Genomic DNA, 24,115 nt, shown 5'->3' with positions numbered 1-24,115 from the left:
GGAGCGCGGAGCGGGGCGCGGAGCGGGGAGCGCGGAGCGGGGCGGCGGGGGCGGAGCGGGGCGGGGGCTGCGCGGCACATGCGCCGCCCGCCGCGGGGCCGGGGGGGGGGGGGAGACCCGGGGCTGGGGAGGGGGGTGCTCGGGTGCCGGGGCCGGCGGTGGTCGGGGATGCGCCGGGAGGTGCCGGGGAGCAGGTCCGGGCGCCCCAGGGCTGCGGCGGAGGGAGCCCCGGGGGATGGCTGGGGGGGCTGGGACTGGGGGGCAGCGGCGGGGTTTGCTGCCAGGGCGGCGGAGGAACCCCGAGGGCTGCTTGTGGGGTGGTGGGTGGGGAGCCCCGGTGTGCGCTCAGGGATGCTGGGCCTGGGGTCAGCAGCGGGACTGCTCAGGGGCAGCCCCCGGGTCGCTGGAGGCGCTGGGGGGATGCACCTCCAGGCCAGGCTCTGTTCAGCCTCTCTCCAAGGGCTGTCTGACCCCCGCTGTCCTCCTCACCTGGGGAAGGCGCGTGCCTAGGTGTGCTGCGGGCACCCACCTTGGCGCAGGTTTAAGTTTAACGCCCTCGGGGGTAATTATGCGGCAGCTCTGAAACATCTTATGGCACTCCGTGTCTGGAGAGCCATGGGAAACGCATGGCCTGCCAGCAGATGAGCCCTTCCCCATAGCCATCCCGAGGCCCCATCCCCAGCCTCCCGGGATCTGGGGGGCTGGGCTGAGCCCCAACACACCAAGCTGCACCGAGCGGTGAAACGATGCTCAGCCGGGGCGAGGGGCTCATCCTGAGCCACCTATTCCCGCTCCTGCCAGAAAAGCAGCCCCAATCCCCCACCGGTGCTGCCCCGGCGGCACTGTGCTGCTCTGGCCAGCACTGGTCAAGAGCCACCCATAAGGAAACGATTATGGCTCGACACTCCGGCAGCCAGCTGGAATTTCTCCCCATAAACCCCATCCCTCGGTGTGGAAAGAGGCCGCTCAGCGGCAGCGAGCCTGGCAAGAGCAACAGGCAGAGCCGTGGGACTGGCAGCAGCTCTGGACCACGCCGGCCATGTCCTGGCAGGGGTTGGGGACAGGCAATGGGGACCCTCCCCAGCACCCCAAGCGGTTGGTGGGCTGGGGAAGCCACCGCTCACCCATCCTAAAGGGTTGGCTGTTAAAATTAACCTGCCGTGACCGGGTTTGGAAAGCCCATTCCCGGGAATGACAGGAATGTCTTTATCCTGGCCAAAGCAGCGCTGGTGCGGGGCTGTTCGGGGAACCCGCTGCCAGAGCCCGGCTCTGCTGTAAACAGGCCAGGAGCCATAAAAACTCCATGAATTCCTCCAGCTCCTCTTTTGCCGGGATCAGGTGAGGGCCTGAAACACACCAGGGATGCAATGGTGACCCCCTGAACCGCAGCAGCCTGGCATGTGCTGGTGGTGACGGTCTCTTGGTGCTGCAGGACGGGGCGAAGGCAGCGCCGGCGGCTGCTCAGGGCCAGGAAAATGCCTGTCACCATGCTGTGGTTTCATGACCGTGGCCTGGAAGAATTTCGGTGGTGTTTTTTTTTTTTCCTGCTGGGGAGAGGAGCAGGCGGTGAAGCCCTGCTTGCTGGCAAGCCAACGTGGCAGGACTGGGCCAGCTCGGGGCACAGGGTCGAGCAAGATGCTCCATGCCATCCCGTGCCCTCACTAGGATTTTGGCTCCCGTTGGATCCACAAGGATGGGGAGCCCAGCTACCAGGAACGGCCTGCTCTGCATTGCTCATTTATTTTATCGTGGGGAGCTTAATGTAGGAACAAAGAATTGAGTCCGGGGCTGGCTGCGATGGGGATCTCCGCCACCCCTTGTGCCCCTGGTGCCGGCTGGGAGTTAAGGCTGTGCTGCCATCCGTGCCAAGAGCTGGGGGCTCGGGGAGGGTGCGTGGACACAGGGAGGGGACCGAGTGCCACGCACAGGAGTGTGAGTCCCCGGGCGAGATGCTGCCGGCAGCCTCTGGCGCGGCCTTGGAGCTGGAGGGTGGAAGCCGGGGTGGCGAGAGGCGGCCGGCAGCCCCGTGTGCTTGTTTTCCAGGGCGGGAGGCCAGGGGTTGCTCCCGTCTTCCCTTCCCCTCCGGTCTCGCTGGCAGGAGGCTGGGTGCTCAGCTGACAGTCACGGGAAAGGCATTAGCAAAGCAAAGGGGAGTTTCCTTGCCCTACTGCAAGAGAAGATGAGGTGCTTTTCCCTGGCCCTCTCCTCCTACAACCCTTCCCCATGTCATCACATCACCCATGGGAGAAGCTGGGCACAGCCTGGGGGTCCCCCACCATCCGCACACACAGCAGGGAGGAAAACCAGCCCCGCACCAAGCACTCGCCCATCTCCCTCTGCCATTAAACCCACCGCATCCTCCGGCGGCCAGCAACTGGTGTCCCTGTCCCCTGGTCCGTGTCCCCTGGTCCCTGCCCCAGCAACAGTGCACACCCATGGCTGCCGCGGGGATGCTCAGAGGACCACCCGCCGGTCCAGCTGCTCTGCCCGCCCGGCTCGTTGGTGCCGCGCTTCCAGGTGCTTGTTTTGGACCTTCTCAAAGTGCTGGAGCAGCTCCGTGTAGTCGATGTTGGAGGCTGTCGTCCTCTTGAAGCCGGTGCTTGGTTTGGTGCTGTCCCTGCGGGGAGGGAGCAGAGAGTGAGGGCAGGAAGGGGCAGGAGATGCCTGTACCCCGGGCATCCATCGCAGGCAGCACTAAGGGCATGTCCTGAAGAAGCTGAGCCCAGCACACCCTAGTGATGGTGGTGCCCCATTAAACACCCCCAAAACCCCTGTTTCCTTCCCCTAAAGGCATGAGACGGAGCCCAAGAAGTCCTGGGACAGGAGAGAGGGGACAAGGGACATCTGCTTCAGCACCCTGGCCCCACAGGGGAGGTTTAACCCCTCCAACATGGATGCTTCCCCCCTTCCCAAGCCATTCTGGCCAAAAGATGCGAGACTGGCTGGAAAGGATGCCGGTGCCACATGCCTCAGTTTCCCTGCTTGGTTTTAGGAACAAGCAAAAAATATCTGGGTGCTTCGGCGTGGAGGAGGACTGGTGGCAGTGGGGACAGCCCCGGGGGATGAGCACCCATGGCTGGAGCCCTGGGTGCTCATCCCTCAGAGCTGTCCCCACGCAATGGGAGGGGGACACCAGCCCATCAGGGGACATGGGGGAGCGCACAGGAGGATGGCAGGCGGCTCTTGCGTCCCCGGCGTCCCCCCAGGGAGGGGGCAGCTGGGGCTGGCCTGTTATGAAAGCCGGCTTCGGTGTTTGAAGGAATGTAGGTCAGAGTTAATCAGATGCTCACGCCGTCTGACAGCTCCGGTTGTTCGAAAAAAACCTGCTGCCGGGGCCAAGGGAGGGGATAAAAGGGGGGAAGGAAGCACACACAGCCCCCCATCTGCCCCCCCAATTAAAATCAGTGCCGGGTTGTGGGTACGAGCTCAGCGCTGGAGGCCACGAGGGATAAAAGCCAGCCCAGGGAAGCTGTTAAAAGCCAAGGAGTGGTGGCGGTGGGGGGTTAATTCAGAAACCTGCTCATCCTGGGAGCTCTTCTTTTTGTTCTCAGGGCTTTGCAAAGGACGACCCAGCTTTAACATCGACCCTCCCTGCTCCTTAGCTGAGGGCTGGAGAGGAAATCCCACCACCGGCATCTAACGAGCCGGGTAGGCAGCACCCCTGGGCAGGGAGAATGAGGATTTCGGCTGATCCCCAGGGAGAGGCCACCCTTGCACATCGCTGCTCACGGCTCCCCGAAGGCCAGGCGTGGGGATGGAGAAGCAAGCCCCAGGCATGCATGGGTGACACAGGGTCCTTTCGGGTGCAAGGCTTGGGGGGGGGGGATGCTTTGGGAGCACCCCCGGGCTGCAGGCATCTCTCTCCGTAAACCTCCTTTCCGGCTCTGCTTGTTTCCATAGCGACCCCACAAGTGAAATTTTCCATCCCGGATGCCAAATGCCTGTGGATGAGGCACAGCCCTCCCAGGGTTACCAAATATAGACACAAAAAAACCCCCCGAGCCAACATTCCCGGCCACGGGGCAAGGAGCAGCCGCGGCCGCAAAGGAACCGCAGGGCGAAAGAAGAGCACGGGGCTGAGCCTGGGATTGTGGGGATGCTCGGCCGCAGTGGGGACGGCTGGCCCAGCCCCGATGCTGGGGGTCTGTCCCCATGGCACTTACGCCGTCTGCATGAGCTCAGGGTTGGGCACACACTGCAGGCGGTGGGAGAGGAGCTGGAAGGCACTGCTCTGGGGCAGCAGCATCAGCAGGCCATAGAGAGCCTTGATCAGGTAGGGGTTGTTCTTCACATCCAGCAGCTGCAGGCGGAGATCTGGAAAAGGGGAGGAAGAGGATGGGGAGGTGGGTAAAATGCATTTCACCTCCAGCCCCAATAGCAGGTTCCTCCCAACCCAGCTGATGGTCCTGGGGAGGCTGTAAGCCTCTGCCAGCCAACTGAGGGGCACCCGCATGGCACCAGCAGCCTCTCCCGTTGCATTAACTCATCCATCTTTGTGTCCCATACATGCCAGAAGCCCCTCTCCTCACCACAGCCCCCCACTGCCAGCGAGGGAAGGGGGCAGACGGCTCCCCAGTCTCCCATCCCTGCTGCTGGTCATCCTCAAGCCTGTCCATGCTGTCTGCCTGAGGACACACGTGCAACATGAGATTGCTCCTCAGCTTCTGAAGGATTAGCAGAATTACCCTCCTTGGGGCATCCCATGTCAGAAGGGCTGGGTGACACCCTCCTGGGGACTCTCTGGAGCAGAAGGGATCCTCTCCACTCGGCCCTGATGGTTACATGTGCTGGGCCATGGCGTTGCTTGGCAGAGGGGAAACCACCTTCTTGCTCCATCCCTCGTGGTGTTCAGGGGTAGAAGGGCCTTCTGAAGACCTACAGACACCTGAGGCCCCACCTGGGGCAGCCCAGGGGATGGGGCGAGAGGTCCCTGCCCCAGCAGCTCACCTCCTGGTTGGCACTAGCACCTCTGGTGTCTCTCTGCGAAGGGACCCACGCCCAGGGATGCTGCTCCATGGGGGGGGGCACGTCTGTCCCCCACCCCAAGACTTGGAGATTAAGGTGAGCGGGATTGGGAACCCTCAAGGAATCGTTCCCACCTTGCATGGTGAGAAGGAAAGTCATACTCGGGATGAAGCACAGGGCACCACGGGAGGAAGCGTGACTAAGGGCCAGCCCACATCTCCATTGCCTAGCTGCTCTAACCCTCTTCCCTCAAATATATGCCTCCAAATATTCCCCCCAGATATTCCCTGAAATAGCCCTGGACCTATATAGTCCCCTCCCGAAGTCCTTTCTGGGACATTTCCCAATGCCCCCAACGCCCAGCTCCATCTCCAGGGAAAAGGAACCCAGGGGCAGCCGAACACCATCACAGGAAACCCCCCCATGGTCATGGGTCACCCCGCCACATCCCCCCCTCCCCATCCCGGATCCCACCGCCACGTCCCTGAGCCCCCAGCCAGGCCCTGGCTGCGTTACCCAATGGGGGGGACACATTCCTGGGGCTGGGAGGCCAGATCCGGAGAGAGAAGCATCTCTAGTTTTATGGGCTTATGCTCCTTTTCCAGAAAAAAAACCCACCTTTTTTCTTGCTAAGGGCCCCAGCAGCACCTGCGACACCACCCCCCATCTCCAAGCGCGGCTCCCTGCAGCCGATACCCTACCCGTGCCCCGCCGTGGTGATGCTCAGCATGGTCCAGGCCCACCCCATCCTTCCCCCATCCCTCTGTTTGGTGCCAGCTCCGCTTGCTCCCTTAACCTATATCTGGGGGGTGAGTGGCCCCCCCGGTGCTGCCAGTGCGCCCGGCCCCGGCAGGCAGCTCCAGCACTCGGCAAACCTCCCGGCAAGAAGTCTCATAACTTCTGCTCTATTTATTCGTGTGGCAGCTGCCGCTTGCGATGGAGGAGCAGGGAGGGGGACACGCCTGGGGTGGAGGAGCACCGCGCGCCGCCCCTGCCCCACACGGGGTTTCCTCCTTACATGTGAATATGGGGCACTCAATGAGCTGCACCAGCTTGTCCACCTCGGTGAGGAAATCCACGGTGACCTCCAGATCCCCGCTGGATGCGGCCGTTAAGGACGTTCCCTTGGAAAAGGGTGGCCCGGCAGCAGCAGATGGCTCGGCCGGGTGATGCCCGGCGTGGACTGTGGCTCTGCCAAACCCTCCCTGCATGCGCAGCTCCCGCGGGAAGCAAGCAGGCAGGGAACGGGCAGGGCTCATACACAGGCAGGGCTGAAATGTCTGCAGGGTGGCCAAGGGACGATGGAAGGAAACAGGATGAACAGGCAGGGATGGGGGAAAAGGCAGGCTGCCCAAAAAGCTGTCAGCTTGCCTAGCCAGAGAGCAGGCAGGTAGATGGTGGAAAGGAGGACGCTTGCTTTTACCCCCCTGGCCCACCGGGACGGCACGGAGGTGATGCCGAGCACTCTTGTCCCCCAGGAGAAATGCCGGCGTGCACCGGGAAGAGAACCCGAGCGCGTTATTAAGCTTCTTCATATGGAAAGCTACTCAGGGGAGGCTCGGGGTTTGCCAGCATATGAAAATAATCGTTCTGCTCCAGGCAGACGGTGAGCTCACTGGGAACCGCACCGCGCCGGGCGCTGCCTGCTCCTCAGCAGGCCAGGAGGCCAAAGCCTTCACCTTCCTGGGAGGAAGAGGATGCTGAGGAGCTTCCCCTCGCGGGCAGGGTAAGGTCAGGGCTCAGCTGGTGCACACTATTCTCCTTTTACGCCACAAAAAATAAGGACGACACAAGGGGAAGGGAGCTGGCGTGCGCCCAGCACAGGCTGCCCTGCCCTCTCATTCCAGGGATGCCGCCCTGGTAATGATGGGCTGCAGGCAGGAGGCTGGGCTGGCCCGCAGGGTGACCTTGGTGGCCACAGAGGGGCCAGGGGCCAGCCCGGGGAACTGGCCTCGCAGAAAACTCCCAAAGGATACAATTTCTGGATGAGGTCGTAGGCATGCTTGTAGTTCTGGGTAAGGAAGCAGAGGGACACGGTTGTCACAGGGTTGTGACACCAGGACCGGTACAGGCAGCAGAAGAGGTTACGGCTTTCCTGGGGAAAGAGGAAGCCATCGGGGTCAGGTCACCAGTGGGATCAAGGATGTGGCACGGAGACCCCCACGTCCCCGACACCAACCCACCGGGCTGGCAAGTGCCACCCAGACACAAAGGGACATTTCTGGACCCACCAAGTCCACCTGGCACTGGCATGAGCCCAGCAGCCTCGGGAGATGGAGACCAGGTGAGTTTTGGGGTGGCAGTGTGACGGGGTGGCCCTTGGGGGTGCTGTGTCCACTGAGGGACAAGGGGCTGGAGGACGGTGGCTGTTGAACCCAAGGTGACACCACTGCATAGCTGGCCTTCAGCATGAGGAGGAGGAGAAGACAGGAGATGTCACTGGTGCTGGTGGCAGCTGCTCGGCAAACCCCACGGGCGCGTTCCTGGCAGGGACAGCTGAGGGACTGGGGGGCTCTGCTCCCGCTGTCACCTGTCCCCTGGCCTGTGTCGGGGCGGAGGGAGGGAGGGAGGCAGCAGCTGCTTGAGGGCTCGGGGAGCCTGTTCCCATCCCGGGGGAGAAAAGCAAGAGTTGGGCACATCCTCCACGCCCCCCTCAACTCCTGAAGAGAGGATGAATGAAGGGGCTGCCCCGGGCACCTGAGCTCCAGCCCTGGGACTTGCCAAGAGGGGACCGAGCAGCAAGACATGTCCCCAGGTCCCTGCCGATGCCATTATATCCCCCTAAGCCTGCTCCCACTGCCCATACCGGGGTCTTCAGGTCCTTCAGTTGGTTCCTCAGCTGGAAGAGCTCGGAGGAGGTCAGCAGGATGGTGTTTAGGGTATGGACCATGGTAGAGGCGAACTTGAGGTCTTCTTCCCGAAGCAGTATGTCTGCCATGGAGTGGAAGATGTTTTCTGCATTCAGAAGTAGACAAAGCTGCCTGCATATCACAGAGGAGAGAAACCGGGGCGAAGGATGGTTAACAAGCACAGCAGAGACCCTGACCTGAGCCCGTGCATCACCCTCTTCCTGCAGAGAGGACCAGGGATGACAGATACGGGCACACCAGAGGCTGGGCGAGTGTGGTGGCACTGGAGCGGAGCTGCTGCGGGGTAATACCAGGCTCTGCATTTGGAGGGTGCAGCTATTCACACCATGGCAAGGCCAAAAAAAATAGCTGGGCTAAGACACATCCCTGGTCGTGCTGCTCTGGGACCTCGCCAGCACCCACCACTGTGGCTTGTTGCCACCTCAAGCCTCCCAGTGACCTCCCTCGAGAGGTTTCAGCATCACTTTCCACCCTGACAACTGCAGGGAGCATGCAGCAGCGTGGTTACAGATGACATGTGATGGCCCAGTCAGACCAGTATCCACCCAACACCAGGGAACTGGTAGGGAGCAAGTGTGGCCACTGGGACAAACCACTCCCTCCTGGCACTGTACAACTCGGGAGCCCTGGAGCCTTTCCATCTACAGTCCCCCTTTCTTCCAGTAACCTGCCCTGTTGCTCTTTGAACTCCTCCACGCTCTGGCTCCCATGAGATCTGGTGCTGAGGGTCTCCGGAGCTCCAGCTGGTGAAGCTGGAAGATGCCTCTGCTCCGCCATACACCCCACCGGCAGTGCTCTCCCCAAAACACGGCGTAGCCGGCGCCGCGGCCCACGCTGATGTGCCTGGCCGGGCCCGGCGGGTCACGGCAGGAATGTCCTGCTTAACAAACCTTGAGGCATTCCCAAGGTTTTCAACATTTTAGACCAGAAACCAAAAACCAGATTTTTTTTTTTTTTTCTTCTGCATTTGTTTGGATTTGGGGATTTCCTGTTTTTTTCTCCAGCCTCCTGCCTTCTTGGGTGTTTGTCTGAGGAGACCTGAAACACTGCCCAGCATTGGCTCAGCTCTGTGGTGCCTGTATCGGGGAGACCTGGGGGAGCCCACCCAGCTCCCCAGCTTCTCCTGAAACTGGGATGCTCCCCGGGTCCCCGTATCTCCCCCATGGGCTGGCGGGGAACCTCGGCACCAGGGGAGATGCTGGCATCCCCCAGAGCATCTCTGCTTTCCTCCAACTCCTACCAAGCACTGTTCCCCATCAGATAATCTCAGCTGGCAACCAAATCCCCCCAGAGGCATCTCAGAAGGGTTTAGGAGGTGAAACAAGGAGCACCGACTTCAGTGGCTGGGCGGGAAGCATTTGCTAGCTGCTCAGCGCATCTCAGTTTGGCTGGGAGGTGGGAGGCACACCTGAACCCCCCCGGGGTCACGTCTTCACCTCCTGGGGTGAGGAAGAGGAAGGAGGCAAGTTTCCAGATGTCCCTGCAGGGAAGGACTGGTGGAAGACTATATGGCTACAGAGAGACACCAGAGACCATACCCTAAAGCCTGGTGTGTTAAGGATGCAGGAGGTGGACGGGCAATGAAGAAATGGATTTTCCTTGCCAACACGTGGATGAAGAAACCCCCCATCTTCCTCCCAGTTCTGCCAAGCAACCCATCCCCTCCTCGCCCAGCCCCGGCTCCTCTCCATCGTCAGCTCCCGCATCCCGCGTGGCCGCCGCCGGACAATGAGATGCTCTGTGTGGGCTTTTACGTAACCCAACCCGGCGATCGCTCTGGACCCCGTTAAAATGGAACGGGCCGTGATAAATAAGCTCATTTATCCCAATTATTCTTACGTAACCAGCTGCATTCATGGGGATGAAAACGCTTCCCCGATTTCTCACCGCTTGGACGCGGGCTGGCTGGAGGAGGGAGAGCAATGGGAAAGCGAAGCATCGAGGGAGGGAAAGGGAAGGCAGAGGCTTTTAGTCCAGCCTGATGGAGCCAAAAGCAAATCAATAGCTGAGCATTGCAGGCAGGATCCGGTCATTGCCAGCTGCAGCAAAGCAAACCCAGCCTGGCTCCATCCTACACTTCTCCAGTAAGAGGGGATAACTGGATGCCCCATCCATGGCGAGCTTCCTCCAGCAGTCGTGCCAGAGCGGGCACTGGCTACTTGGACCATGAAGCAGGATGATTTACTGTGCCCAAAGAGGGGATGGGTCCTCCAGGGAGAAACACCGGGGTAGTTTTATCCCTAGTTACAAAGTGCCCCTGGTGTGCTGGTACAGCTGGGGACTGGCTCTTCTGCACTGCTGCCAGCTGCTCGGGGCCAGCGAGGAGCTGGTGTTTTACACCTTCCAGGCAGAAAGGCTACAAAAAGAGCTCAAACAAGCTCAGCCAAACCAAAAACAGTGCCGGCAAGTGTCGAGGGCAATGCAGTAACCTCCGGAGCTGCCCTTGTCTGCCCACAGTAAGGATGCCGGTCGGGTCCCTTCTCCGACGCTCCTCTGTGGAAAAGGAGGGCTCTTCCTTTCCATAAATAGGAGCTCTGACATTTGGCTGGCTAACGCTGCGCTCCCAGCGAGCGGGGGGCTGAACGCGAGCCGCTTTCTAATTTCAGGCCTGGTTTTGATTAGCAGGAAAGGGTTGGGTTTGTTCCCCCTCCTTTCGGTGGCACTGGGAAACTGGAAACCTTCAGGGTGTTAAAGGAGCAGCCATGCAGAGTCCGTCCCCCTGAGCAGAAGCCATGTCACCCCCTGCCCCACCTGGGCACCGTACCCTCCAGCTGCCCTCAGGCAGGGGCTCTCCAGGAACCACCAGCAGAATGAGTTTGCCAGTGCTCAGCAGCCTCCCCCAATGCAGCCAGAGACCCCAGACTCCCCCCTGAAGCCCCTTGGTTGGCAGATCCCAAAAGTGGTCCCCAAAGGAGGGGACAACTGGCCAACCATGCAGCTGCCAGCCTCCGTGACAGCAGCCAGCAGCTGAGCCCAACTGCCAGCGCCGGGCGGCCGCGGGTGGGACGGGAGGGGTCCCCCGGAGCCAATCCCTCGGGAGGCTTCGATGGCACGAGGGGAACGCGAGGCTGGCTGGGAGGAGGGAGGGGACAGGGCTGTACAGGGGACAGGTGGCTCCAAACTAACCAGGCAGCAGCCGAGATGCCGGAGGAGCAGTTGCAGAAGGGGACAGGGCAGAAAGGACAGCAAGCGGGAGCCATACCCCAGATACGTACACCCCAGACATATACACCCCATAAATATATATATATATATATATACACACACAGAGCCCAGCTGCATGACTTAAAACCCCAGTTACTAATAGGGCTGGCTGTGGCTCACCCATCCATCCACCTGCACGCGCTTTGATGTGACGATGGAAGGAGCTGGCTAATCCCCCCCAAAGCATCATCCCAGTGAGACGCCTCTCCCCGGAGCTCTACCTGCATCCCCATGGGTGACGTGCATCCCCTTGCCCGTCCCCTTGCCCACAGGGACCCAGCGAGTCCCCAAGGACCTCCTGGTGGGGGAGAGGAGGGGAAGAAGAAGTGTCCCTGGGGAAGCAGCAGCCACAGAGCATCACTGCACTGCACCACCGAGATGTTAGGCAGCCGTCAGCACAGGCACATGGCGGCGATAATGAAGTGCGGTATTTAGGCCATTAAAATTTAACTCCTTAAATTAAAAGGGTTATTCAAGCCTTTGCAACGGAGCCAAGGAATGTGGCTGTGGGCAGATGGGAGACAGCGCCTGCCTGCAGCGTGGCAATGGGGGACACCCCCTCTTGCCCATTGCCTCGGATGGGGCCAAGCCGCAGTGGGGGACCCAGGGGGTCACCTCCAGCCCCTGCCGTGGGGACGGGACAGCACTCTGCCCTTCCCCTCACCTAAAGAACCCCTCAGCAAGCCGATGCTGACCAAGGGAAGGGCCAAGGAGGTCACCACCAGCTTTGCATCACCATGCCACCCTGGGGTCCCCCCCGCATCCCTGAGCTGCACCTCAGCTGCACCCCATTAAGCACCACAGCCCACCCAATATGGCGACCACTGAGCAATGTCAATCGCAACGAATTCCCATCACAGTAATGATCAGTGGGGCGGGATGGGATGGCCTCTTACGAGGACAAGCCAAAAGCCCCGGGGCAGGGAGCTGCAGTGGGGCTGTGCACCGGAGCCCAGGGGACGTCAGAGCGATGGGGCAGCTTCAGAGCCACATCTCCAATTAAGGGCAAGCCCCGGCGGCCCTCACAGCCCTCTTGCTTTGACAGCACGATGCCTGGAAACCCAGCTAATCTAAACATCATCGTTTCAGGGAGCTGTTGGAGCTCCCATCCTGCCTGCTCACCCCTTTAACCGCTTCAGCCCCATCCCCTGCCCAGATCCACCATGCAGAAACAGGGTGGAAAAGGAGCAGGGCAGCCTGATGCTTGCTCAAACGGTGTGAAAGTCTAGTTTTCCATAAAATTACAAAAAAAAAAAAAAAAAAAAAAAGATGAAATCCAGCCCCACTGTGGATGGAGACACCGTCTCCTCTGCTGGGACCTGGAGGGAGCCTTGGAGGGGGAGCGCTGCTGGCCCCCTTCCGTCACCCGGCCATGCTGAGCACTGTCCCGCTGCGTTCAATTAAGCAGGTGCTTCTTCATTAAGCACCAGTGATTCGCTTTATTAGCCCTGGGCAGACACGGGGCCCCAGCAGGGAGAGGACTGTGTCTCGTTCCACTTCCAGCAACTGGGACAGAGCCGGAGCCAGGGAAGGAGCCAGGCGAGGCTGGGGGAAGCAATGCTCCAAGGGGCTCTGCCCCACTTTTCGGCTCACGGGGCCAGACCACCGACTCTCCCACGACTGCGAGGAGGGCAGAGCCCCTCTGTCCTTCCTCCCTACCCTCCTCTTCCTCTGCTCCCTTCCCCTCTCCTCCCCAAGGCTTTCCGCCACCCTTCCTCCCCATGAGCTGCCCTGGCTCGACCCGCCTGCCTGGGGGACCTGCAGCCCCTGTGATGCCTGTGCCAGTCCCCCTGAAATCTTCCTGCCGGGAAAAGCAGCATCCCTGGCCCGGCCCAGCAGCTGGAATCCTTTAGGAATTTGCAGAGGAAGCACAGATAAAATTAGGACGGAGGGGAGAGGGAGGAGAGAGAGCGGGAAGGCAGGAGGGTGCCGTTCACCCGTCCTTCCCCACCACGGCAGTGAAGTAAATCCCAGTCCTCCATTTTTCTCCCCGCCTTTGCTGAATCCAGGCTCCGGCTCCTCTGGGCAAGGGAAACCATGGCAACCCCAGCAGCTCCTGCTTTCAAAATTCATTTAATGTAAGGGACTGCGAAGGGTTTGGGAAGTTTAGGAGCAGTGGGGCTCCTTCTGCAGGAGGCAGGTCTGGGGAGGAGAGGGACCCTCTGCCTCTCTCTCCTCTCTCCCAGCCACCCGTTCCCATCTCAAAGTAAGCCTCCGCCAGCACATTTCCCTAACGAGCTCGGGTCCTCATCAACAGGCAAAGAGGACCCAGTGGAGTCTGTTTCCTGGTGATGGGCTTGCAGGCACTGAGATGGAGCAAGATACATGGCAGAGCATCAGCATCTGCTGGATGTGGGAAGCCATGAAGTATAACCTGGCCAAGTAGAGCCCAGAAGAGCACAGACAAGTCCTTGGGAAGGGCAACTCTGGAGCTGGGAGCCATCATGGCTCGCCCCAGGTGAGCAAAGAGCCAGCTCCAGCCAGGAAGACAACATGAGCAAAAGCTGGACTCACACCTCCTTCTTCATGTGGCTTTTGGACTCTTCGCGATGTCCTGATGTTCAGGTCCTGCTCTTTGAGACATCAGGTCAACCAGGAACGGGAGCGGGAAGGGTGGGGGCGTTTGGGGGAGACCTAGTTTAATGTGCAACAAAGCCTGAATTTTCTTTTCGACCTTGCCAGCCCTGGTTTCTCGGGATGGTTATCAAGTTCCCCTAGGAAACTCAGTGAAAGCCATGAACCAGAGATGTGCAGATCCTGGGAGAAGCCATGCAGACCTCAGGAAGCCAGAGACAAGTCCTATGATGCCTTTGCTTGAAAAGGGAAAGGTGCAGAGTGTTTCACTGCAAACAAGAAAACCCTCCCACAGAGCGTCTGCTCGGCAGAAGCCGTCAGCGTGACAACCGCTGAAGGAGCTGTGGTGCCAGCTTGGCGCTGGGCCGGGGCCATCTCCTCCATAACGTGCTCCCCAGGGACCCCCAGCAGCCCCAGAGCAACCAAGGGGAATCCCTGAGAGGAGCACGGTGCTGCTGTAAGCGCTCATCTCTGCTCCCCTCTGCAAACCAGAGCCCCTTTCCATAGGTGGAACAAGCAACGTCCAGCCAGGGGAAAGCCAGCAGCTCCCCAGATCCAACACTGCCAGGCTTTCGGAGACAGCAGCCAGGGCAAAAAGCCAGCTCAGGGACATCGTGGGCCACCCATGCATGGGGACTTCCCAAGAGGTTCTTCCCACTGGATGGAAAATTTAGGACTGCCAAGTTGAAACCCAGGGGTCTCTATACAAGTCTGGTGAGCTCACAGAAACCAAACCTCTTGCATACTTATACTGCCAGGCTCGATTGTAACAGCCAGGAGATGCTCACAGGATGGGGAATGATGAAGAATCCCAGGGTGTGATTGCACAATCCCAATTTCCCAGGGAAAGCAGCCCAAATCCAGTTGCCCTGAACACGCTCTGTACTTGGAGCCACTTGTTGCCCCAGGGGTGGCTTGGCGATGCTGTGCTGGGCACAGACGATGTACCGGTGGTTTGAGAACTGCCATGGACACGAGCAGAGCCATGCTCAAACCTTCTGCCCTTCAGCTGGTGAAACAGCATCTCAGTCCTGCAGAGCCTCAGCCCTTGGCTTCTGCTCCTCCTGATGCCCCCCTTGGACACGGGGACCACCGGGAGGTCCCTGTCCCAGCTGGCAGGATGGCTTCCACACTGCCCACCCACCTACCAAAGCTGCAAGTCACCTCCTGGGCATGCCCACCTTGACTCGTGGTGAACCCAGCCTTGTCTCCACCCTGGATGTTGGCTGCCTGGAAAACAGCGCCCTTCGAAGAGGTCACCTTCAGTTTATAAAGCAGATATCCAACACCTCCAGGCACTTATATGATCGGTGAAATACCCACAGCTCCATACCAAACAAGACCAAACAGGGAAACAGGACTGCACCAAGGAGAAGGAAGAGTTTCTTCAGAAGAAGTTTCTTCAGACTTCTTCAGTTTCTTCTGATCATCTTCAGCACAGAAGATGATCAACCACTAATATCCTCTGGGATGGGCCAGAAGCTAAAAGATAACTAAATTTGGAAACTTAATGGTCTACTCAGCCCATGGCATCGCCCAACTCTTACGCGTAACACAGATGAATGTGACAACTTCTCCAAGGGGAAGCCTGCATCCAGCACCAACCTCCAGCTGCCCAAGTTAGTGTGTCCCAGGAGCTTCCTTGAGGAAACCTTACGGTGACCCATGGATAAAGCTATCCTGCCCACAAGCATGCAGTCATTGAGGACCTGCAAAGCTTACAAGATGCTGTAGGAACATCTGAGCATCTACAGGAGGCTCACCTGGAAAACAGGGAGCTTTGCCCCTCTGAATCCTCCAGGAAAGCAAAAAAATATAACCCCCAAGACATTTCTTCTCCAACTTTTAAACCTGCTGATGACTCGACGGCAAAATGGACGGCAACTACAAGCCTTGCCCTGGACTCCTGGGGCTTCCAGCCCCAGGCAGGAGGCACAGGCAGCAGTGTTACAGCATGGGCCTGGCAGGGCTGAAACCCTGACTCCAGCCCACCTCCCCAGCTGAGGGGAACGACTCCCATTCAACCGAGCCCTCCAGAGACTGACCCCAGAGGGGAACTTACACCGCGCAGTGACATTTTCAGGCAAACATCCCCTATTTCGAAGGGGAGGAAGGGTAGGGGCTGGCTGGGGAGGGGGGGAGATGTGTAAAGCAGCAGCAGATCCTTCCTTTGAGATGTACACTTCCCTTTCAGGCTGACAGCTGTGGCCTAATTTTCAAGAAAACTGACAAGCGCCTTATTTCTCCCCCTATAATTTCTCTTTGCTGCAAATAAAATAGGTTAAAGGAGCGGGCGCAAAGCTGTGACAACAGGAGCCGGCAGAGGCTGATCCGGTTCAGGGCGTGCACAGCTTGCAGAGAGATGGGAGCCGTGGTCCCTGCACTCGCCCTTCCCCTTTCTTCCCCATTGCTTTGCTTTAAGATGAAGAAATAAAAGTGCTTTTGCACCTAGATGCATGGCTGAGGAGCAGGTTGCTGTCCTAGAAGTGGACGAGCCTTTGTGTCCTCCCCATAGGGAAGGCAAATTTGGGAGAAGATGGTCCCGCTGGGCATCCCTAGACCTCTGAAAGCAGAGGGACAGGCTGGGGGGTGGAGTATGGCAGGAATACATTGCAGGTTTGAGGGTGAAGCTTTCCAGAAGGAAAGAAAAAAGGGACTGGAAAGGGGTGGCAGCAGGCGGGGATCTGCCAGCTCGGCTCAGGGACGAGCGTGCCCCAGGGTGGGAGGTGAAGCTGCCTCGCCTCTTCTGCCAACATCTCAGCTCGGACCCGCCACTGACTTTTCCCTCACTTTGCTTAAGCAAACTGGCTGTATTTTGCTCAACTGGCTCAAATCCACGTGCAGAGGCACCCGAGGCAGTGCTAATCCTCTTGTGACTTTGGGGAGAAGGGACAGAAGGAGCAGGAGGAGTGGGGACACTTGAGCACAGCCTAGAGCTCAGGAAAGGAGGTCCCTGTGAGTAACTTGACGAGCCCGGCTGCACTCTGGACTCAAGACTGTCAGATAAAAAAATACCCCCCTTTATGCTGTGGTTTAGATATCCCAGATGCTATTTTGGCTTTACTGCTGGGCTTGCCTCTGTGTCTGCTGCCTCTTGCTGCCTTTCGGCACTGTGGGGTGGATCCTAATGCCTGCCCTGCCTTCGGAGCTGGGATCCCTGCAGGGATCCCAAAGGGGGATGCAGCCTGAGGAGCCTTGCTCGCCCTAACCCTCCAAGGCCTGCAGATGTGCGAGAGGAGAGCAGCTGGATGCTTCCTGCAGTGCCAGCACCCCAAGAGCACCCGATGCTACAAGGGGACCCGCTCCAGGCGCAGCCAAGCACCGAGAGCAGCTCAAGCACCGAAGGGAAGGAGCACCAAAGGGAAGGAGCTCCAACCAGAGTGGATTTTGCATGGCTTCACGCTTTCAGCAGGGAGTTTAAAATGTCCCATCCTGGGACATCCCATCCCAGGATGTCCCATTCCAGGAGCAGAGCGCCTGGCTGGACCCGCCGATGGGAGCTATGGAGCCTGCAGCTGGGGTGAGCGCCTCCCGGGGCAGCATCCAGCCTCGAGCATCTGCCTTTGATGGAAACCTACGGCAAAGCGTGACTGTGGGAAGTGCCGGAGCATCCTCGCCCGCCTGCCGCTTGTGCCTGCAATCGGTGGGCGGCGCGTGAGGAGGGAGGGCTGCGTGCCCGTCACCGGCGGAGAGCGATGTGCTGTGAGATGCTCGAAAGCAGCCAGGAATGGAAAAATCCCTTGATGAGAGCAGCAGGAGGCAAAACACTCAGCCCTGCCTTGAGGTTTTTAACTGAGTGTGCCCTGTGCCTTGGGGATAATCCCAGGCAAGATCCCCTGTAAGAGAGACAGGGGGAAAATGCTGTTATTCAGCCTCTCCCAGACTCCCTGTCCTGGCTCTTCCCTCCATGGAGATGAATAAACTGAGATGACACATTTGCAGAGCAGGAGAAGGAAACACCATCAGAAGCCCCAAGCCCTGACTGATGGGATCAGATGGGTTAATTTAGCAGCTAACAGCCAAAATCACCCCCCTTGCCTGCACCAACCACCACCTCCTCACGCTGAAGATTCTCATTCCATTGGCCAGGCAAGGAAAATTTGGGAGACACCTTGGAAGCTGCTTGTGCTGAAGCCCTGCTCCAGGGAATGCGACTGTAAGCAAAGATGGGAGCTGTGGGCTCCTCTCCCTGCTGCCCAGCCCACCTCTTCCTGGCTCTCCCCTTCCCCAGCCTGCTTTTCTGGCCCCGGTGATGTGCTCTTGCTGGGATCCCAGGGAAAGGGCTGGGACGGAGCAAATATCCCACCCTGGGGACCTGCCCTTTGAAGGAACTTGGCCATTTTGGGAGGATTTTCCTCCCCTACGCACACTTCCCCTTCCTCCCCTCCACCCTCTCGCTGACCCGAATTAGTCCCAGCCCAGTCCGGCGCTGCTGCTCGCATGTGGTTCCCATTTTTCTACAGGAAAACCCATCAAATCCTTCCAGGCAGCTCCGAGTATGGCTGGTCCTGGAGCAGCTTCGGCAGGTAGGACAGCGAGCTCATTCGCAGGGGCTGGTCCCTCCCTCCAGCTCCTTCAGCCCCCATGGCTCAGTGGAGGCATCTCCCATCCTTCCCTGGGGGGGTTCAGCCCGAGGAGGGGGCTGACAGGGGCTGGTCCAGCTCCTACTATCCTAGCAGGCACATCCTTAGGCAGAGCAACCAGGCTTCTCCATTGCAAAGGTCACACCACTGATGGCTCTCAGTGCACTGCAACCCTAGATGCAACCTCTAGCATGGGGTTACGGAGGGTATCGGAGAGCCCAGCATGCTACCCCATAGCCTTGGTGAATTAAAACCTCATTAAGCACATGCTCTCTTGGGCTTGTGGAGCCCATTTCATGATGTAAAATAGGCAATGTGAGAGCTGGGGCTTTTCGGAGGTACGGTGGGGTTGCTGGCTCCCACCCCAAATTCACATCAACACCCAAGAGGAACCTGTGCTCGGCTGGGGCAGTGGGAGACACATAAAAGCAGAGCCTGGATGTCCCCACACCACTAAAGCACCACTCTGGATCTCTGGCCACGGGGTTTCCCATGATTGGGTGGAGGCAGAACCAGGGAGAGGAGACTTTGGGGAGCGGCCAGGGGATAAAGGGAGGCACAGAGGAACGAGCTGGAGATGAGCAAGGAGAAGCCCGCAGACCTCGGTGCAGAGCCAGGAATGCTCACCACCCTGCTCCATCACCCTGTGCCCGGCCGGGGGCTTGGGGAGCCCCACTTTCTGCTTTGCAAATGGGCGGAAAAAAATAAATAAAAAGCTTTCTCTGGTTTCTCCTTTCTGCAAGGCGCGAGGGGGGGATGGAGAGCGCACAGTTCATTAAAGCAGAAGGGCAGGCGGCCAGCGAGCATCCTGGCAGGCAGAGCAGTGTATTTTCGCAGGCTCGCTGCCTCCTGACACAGAAGCTTCCCTTGTAGCACTCACAGCTGTTTGGATTTTACCCGAGTTCATATCACAGTTTATCAAAGGGGCTGCATTTTTTTTTCCTTCTTTTTTTTTTTTTTTTTCACTTTGCTGAGTACAAGCCGAACGGTTCCCGCGAAAACAAACGCAGGTTTTGTTCTGCAATGCAGTGGCACAGAGGGTGGGAGAGAGGAAGAGGCGACACGCGCTTCCCCCCCGGCCCCGAATCACTAGCTGGTGGAGGAATTTTTGGGGCACAGGTTTGGTGCTGGGAGCTGGAGGGGGCACGGTGGCATCAGCGCACCTGAATGAAGGAGGAGCAGTAGGGGATCCCGCATCACAGCCCTGGGAGCATCCAGCTCATCGGGAGGTATCGAGATGTTTGGCCAAGCAAACCTCGTGTCCAGGGGAGCCTGAGAACATCCAGGCCTGGGAGAAGAGGAGGATTTTGGTTAGCCCCAGCTCTTGAGCATCGCCCGGCAAGGGGTGTGTGATGGGCTGGGAGGTGGGACAGGGAAGCAGGAGGAAAGGATGAGGTTAAGGATGGGGTGGAGGGGCCAGGATGGGGCCAGGGGACAGTGAATCACTGCAGGATGGTGGCATCCTGGGGCTTCGGCATCCTCTTACCACCAAAGGAGACACACACCAGCTCCGTACAGGATCCTCAGCGTATCTCTCATTCTCTGAGCCTGCGGCTAACCCCCCCATCTTACTCCCTCCCCAGAGCCCTCCCCACTGGGATGCTGGCAGGCCGCCTTTCCCTTCCCAGCCCGCCCAGACAGAGAGCATGGCCCTAGGAATGCTAGGCAGGCCAAGCAAAAAGCAATTTAACATGCTCCTCACTGCCTGCCTGCCAAGAGCATCAGATGTTTGTGCCCCGCAGGACATGCCGGCCCTCTGCTCTCCCCTGCTCTCTGATTCTCCATCCCAGTTAGCAGGTTCAAACCCACTTTGCTTCCCCTACTTTTTGGGGAGAAAGGGGTGTTGCATGGTCAGCCCCAGCCTCTCTCAGAGGCAGAAAAGTCCCCTACCTGCCCAAAAAGAGGGGACTGGCCGCCCCAGCCCCACTCTGAGGGCATCACCGTAAAGCCCTTCATGCACCCAACATGACATGCTGGTGTTTGTCCCCAGCTCTGCCCTCTTCATTATCCAGCTCTCCACTGGCCTTATCCTGGCAGGACTTTGAGACTTCAAGGAAAAAGCAGGATTTCCAGCCAGCTGAACTTTTCCTATCTGCAGGAGCCATAAACCTGTGGCCCCATCACAAGACTCGGGATTTTCCAGCTCCCCAGCTCATGCCATAAATTGTCTGAATAACCTTATCTGCTCTAGCCTGCCTCTTCCAGAATGGATGGAGAATGAGCCCACCTTCCTGAGCACCCCCCACAGGGTTCAAGCATTCCCCAAAAAGCCAAGGACAATCCCCGGTCAAACGACCAAGCCCCACTGCATGCATCCCATGGGATGTGGCTGAAAAGTCGCCCCAGGGCCCCTGCCATGCAGCCTAACCTCAGAAAATGCCCCGTGAGAAGGTGCTAGGCAGCGGGGAGCTTTATTTAACGGCTCTATAAAACAAGCTGAGACAAGCCTTGCGCACAGGCCCCTGCCTGGGGAGCAAAGCGCTGACTCAGGCATCCTCTCGTGCCCCAGGGTGCCACTGCTCGGAGAGAAAATGGCTTCTCTGGGCTTAAAAGTTAAGCCCTGCACTTCAAAGCATCTGCACACAGTGCGCACGAGGATGTCTCCAGCCACTCAAGCATATCCTGTAGCCCAGAGGGTTCATTTGCCATCCTGGCAAGGTACACCAGCCACGAATGCCTGAGCTGCTCCATCTCAGAAAGTAGCAAAAAGCCAGCTGCTTTAGTGCTAGGCTCGGCTTAGCGAGCTAAACTAGCTCCTGGAGCTCAGACAGATCCCGGGGACAGCATGGGGGCTGCACAACCAGCCCTGGGGAGGGACAAGGTGGGAGAAGATGGCTCCTTCCCAGGGCAGCAAGCTGCTAGGGCAGCTAGCCCTATTCTCAAACCATGCTCTGAGCAGCAACGCTGATGTCCATGGGGTAGGGCTTAGCCTTTTGCTTAATCCCTCCACCCCATAGCACTGGTACCAACAAGCAAGTGTTAAATCCAGCCTGCAAATCTCGGTGCGGGCTGAAATGCTTGGTGCTGCTCCGCTGCCTGCCTCCTGACCAGCCGAGCCGCTTTCCCTCCACAGGGTCCTTGCCCAGAGGATGGCTGCACCGCTCCAAGGAGCCATGTGATGCTTTGGAAGCTCCTCTGCATTTTTCTGCTGCTCCAAGCCATCGTCAGGAGGCCAGCAGCTGAATGTGAATATTTGCTTCTTGCTTAAGGGCTCAGTTGAGTCCAGGATGGCCACATGCCAGCTAGGGCAGATAGCTCCCAATTAGCGAGAAGGCTGGAAGGTCTCGGGTCTGCTCATCAAGGTGAGAGGTAACACTGAGCGATGGCTGACGCTCCTGCCTCCGACAACCCTTTAGGAGCAACCTTTGAGCACAAACATGCCTGGCTCGAATGGAAAAGGCAGTGCCTTGAATTCTGAGTTTCGAAGGCGGAATAACTTTACTGGCTTCTAGCCTAAAAATGTCACAAATGACAGTGAGAGAGACTGACCCCCAAAGGAAACCCTCATCTGCTGCAATGCAGGAAACTCATGCCAAGCCAAAAAAAAATCCTTGGAAGAGACCACGGGAGCAGGTTTGTCATCTCTCCAGTTCCTCAGTGGGAGAGGGGTGGAAAGCCTGAGATGGCTTTTTTCCCCAGGAGACGGCAATGGGCAGGTGACCATCCTGGTTTGCTCCAGAGGACTCCAGGTGATTCATACCACTGGAGCTCCCTTGGCACATCCCTTCACAAGGAGGGTCCCTCTTCCAGGCATTCATGAGGCAACTCAGCAGCTTTGAAGAGCCTTTTCCTGGATGCTTCCCTTCCCTTCTCCTCCTGCCAGGGCTCAGCCTGGTGCGCGAGCTCCGCCGCGGCCATAGGCTCTCTGACCGTGAGGCACCCTTGGGTGGTGGCACAGATGAGGCATCACACCATGGTTTGATCTGGTGATGCCATGCTGGATCCCACTGGGGAAGGTGGCAGATCAAGAAGGGCACCTCCAAGGGCACTTCTTGGATGCACCGGCAGCACTGGCAGATGGACCATGCGCCAGTGCTGGGTTATTCCCCAGCCCGGTGGTCCCAGGCAAGGGAGACGAAATGACCTGGGTCCTTCCTCATGAACGACAGAAGCTTTTGGAGCTGTTTGCCTGTTATTTTAAAGGCAGTATGTGTTTCCATTAGCTCCACCTTGTCTTCTCTGGCAAATCATCTGGAGATACCCAGCTTGGGACCGGGGTCACTGATGGTGAGACCACCCATCACAGCCCCCACCTCTGCGCAGGAAGGCTGTGGGTGCTTCTCCCACCCATCTCCCAATGGCGGGCAGGCACTGGAGCAGCTCTGCACATCTATGGGACCACATGTTCCTACAGAGCAAGAGAGCTTCCCACCTCCACGGGCTCCTGCAGAGATCTCTGCTCAAACTGTGCTCCTGTCCTCAAGCACACAATGTACCATAACCTCTGCTTCCGGAACTTCGAGGACGTGTCAGGAGAGAGACTAAAGTCCTTTCAGAGTCAGCAACCGGGCATGAACAAGCCTGAGCTGGGTTACAAAACAAACTATACCTTTAACCGTAGACCCTCTGCCTGACCTCACGGACCTTTAAACTTGCCCACTGGCAACGTGGTGGTGAAAATTGCTGTGCTGTGCTTTAATAAAAACCCCTGTCCCCCATTTGCCTTTCCCCTGAGCACTCATTCTTTGACAGGAGATAATTGCCTAAACTTAACAGGTCTATTTTCCTTCCCTGCTTTGCTATTCCTGGGCCAGCCGGCAGCAGAAAGGGCAGCAGTGGTCCCAGAGGGGAGGGGAAGATGATGGATACAACGGGAGCAAAGGGCTTGTGCCAGCGGTGGGGGAGGACCGCGCTTTAACACACACCAATCCTGGTCTCTCAAGCATCCCCCTTGTACTCTCCAGCCCAGGAGGAAACATCACCAGCATCTCCCAAGTCAAACATGAAGCTGGCTTCTCACCCCACTGTGTGAAGCAGCTGAGCTGGCTTGCGGACAGGGGAGGGATGTAACGTGGGAATGCGCATACGGCTTCAATTTGAAAAGTGGCTAAAAATAGCACCACGGGGCTCCCACGTTCACTGGGTCTCTCCGGCAAGAGATCAATCTTTTCCAGAGAGTCCTGTAAAACTTTTCTCCTGCATTCCCATCCCGCTTTTTCTGGAGGCAGCAGAGATGTAGTTACCAGCACTTCAACTGCCATCAGTAGGTTTCAGAGTTAATCACTAGTACCCAAGGGCATGGCTCACCCCTCCCAGAACCACTGCTTTGGCTCCAGACCTGCATCTACCCCACGTGAGCCACAACGTGACTTGACAAAGGACAATCATAATTTTTTTTGCTTTACCGGATTTTTTGGGGCATGAGTCACCGTAAAAGGCCCCTGCCTGCTGAGCTGCCGTGAGCCGGTCCCACCGTACCGCCGGCTGGCTGCTGGGAAAGCCAGCTCCGCCAGCTAAGGCTCATCCTGCCAGAGCCGGAGGGAAAAATTTGAGATGGCCACAATACTGGAGAGCTTTTAAATGGGACCCTGCCCAGGCTCGCTACTGCTCTAATTGCCCTGCTCCCTTAAAGAGGAATAGGGCTGCTTCCCCTGCCAAGGGCTGCTCGAACCTGGGGCTGTGCAGACCAGGGAGAAGAGAGGGGATGCTACGAGTGGGGTATTTTCTCTGTCTTATTCTTAGATCCCCATACGATTAAACCCAGGATTTCCAGACTCCTATCAGAAGCAAGGAAACATATGCTTAGCTAGACTTTTTTTAAGGAAATGAAATGCATTACATATTAAAATTTAATGCAAGCGGAGGGAAACCTGTGAAATCCTTGCACTGTAGCCCAAACACTGGCTGCAACCCTGCCCTGCTCACGTTTCATCTCATTTTTGCAACCTGCCATGCTTCGTCTTGATGTTCATCGCTCGC

General features: G+C 58.3%; 1 protein-coding gene across 2 annotated transcripts in view; it reads right to left on the bottom strand.

The window, feature by feature from the left end:
- Nucleotides 1-295: 295 nt before the first annotated feature.
- VAC14 (VAC14 component of PIKFYVE complex) overlaps nucleotides 296-24,115 on the bottom strand; it is a 68,228-nt gene continuing 44,408 nt past the window's right edge. The window contains exons 15-20 of one of the 2 annotated variants that reach the window (XR_014229115.1): nucleotides 7,772-7,946; nucleotides 6,942-7,060; nucleotides 5,984-6,063; nucleotides 4,164-4,314; nucleotides 2,353-2,617; nucleotides 296-1,346 (exon numbers count right to left, since the gene is read on the bottom strand). Coding sequence is in view for 1 of the 2 variants with exons in the window: in XM_082320967.1 (XP_082177093.1) it covers nucleotides 2,455-2,617; nucleotides 4,164-4,314; nucleotides 5,984-6,063; nucleotides 6,942-7,060; nucleotides 7,772-7,946 (688 nt within the window). In the remaining variant the exon portion in view is untranslated. Of the gene's footprint in view, nucleotides 1,347-1,404; nucleotides 2,618-4,163; nucleotides 4,315-5,983; nucleotides 6,064-6,941; nucleotides 7,061-7,771; nucleotides 7,947-24,115 lie in introns of those variants that run through there. The other variant, XM_082320967.1, reaches the window with a different exon arrangement.

Source organism: Platalea leucorodia (genome assembly GCF_965183815.1).
Source record: "Platalea leucorodia genome assembly, chromosome: 8".
Taxonomy (NCBI): domain Eukaryota; kingdom Metazoa; phylum Chordata; class Aves; order Pelecaniformes; family Threskiornithidae; genus Platalea; species Platalea leucorodia.
The sequence above is the reverse complement of the archived record's forward strand: the minus strand, read 5'-3'. Positions and strand labels throughout refer to the sequence as shown.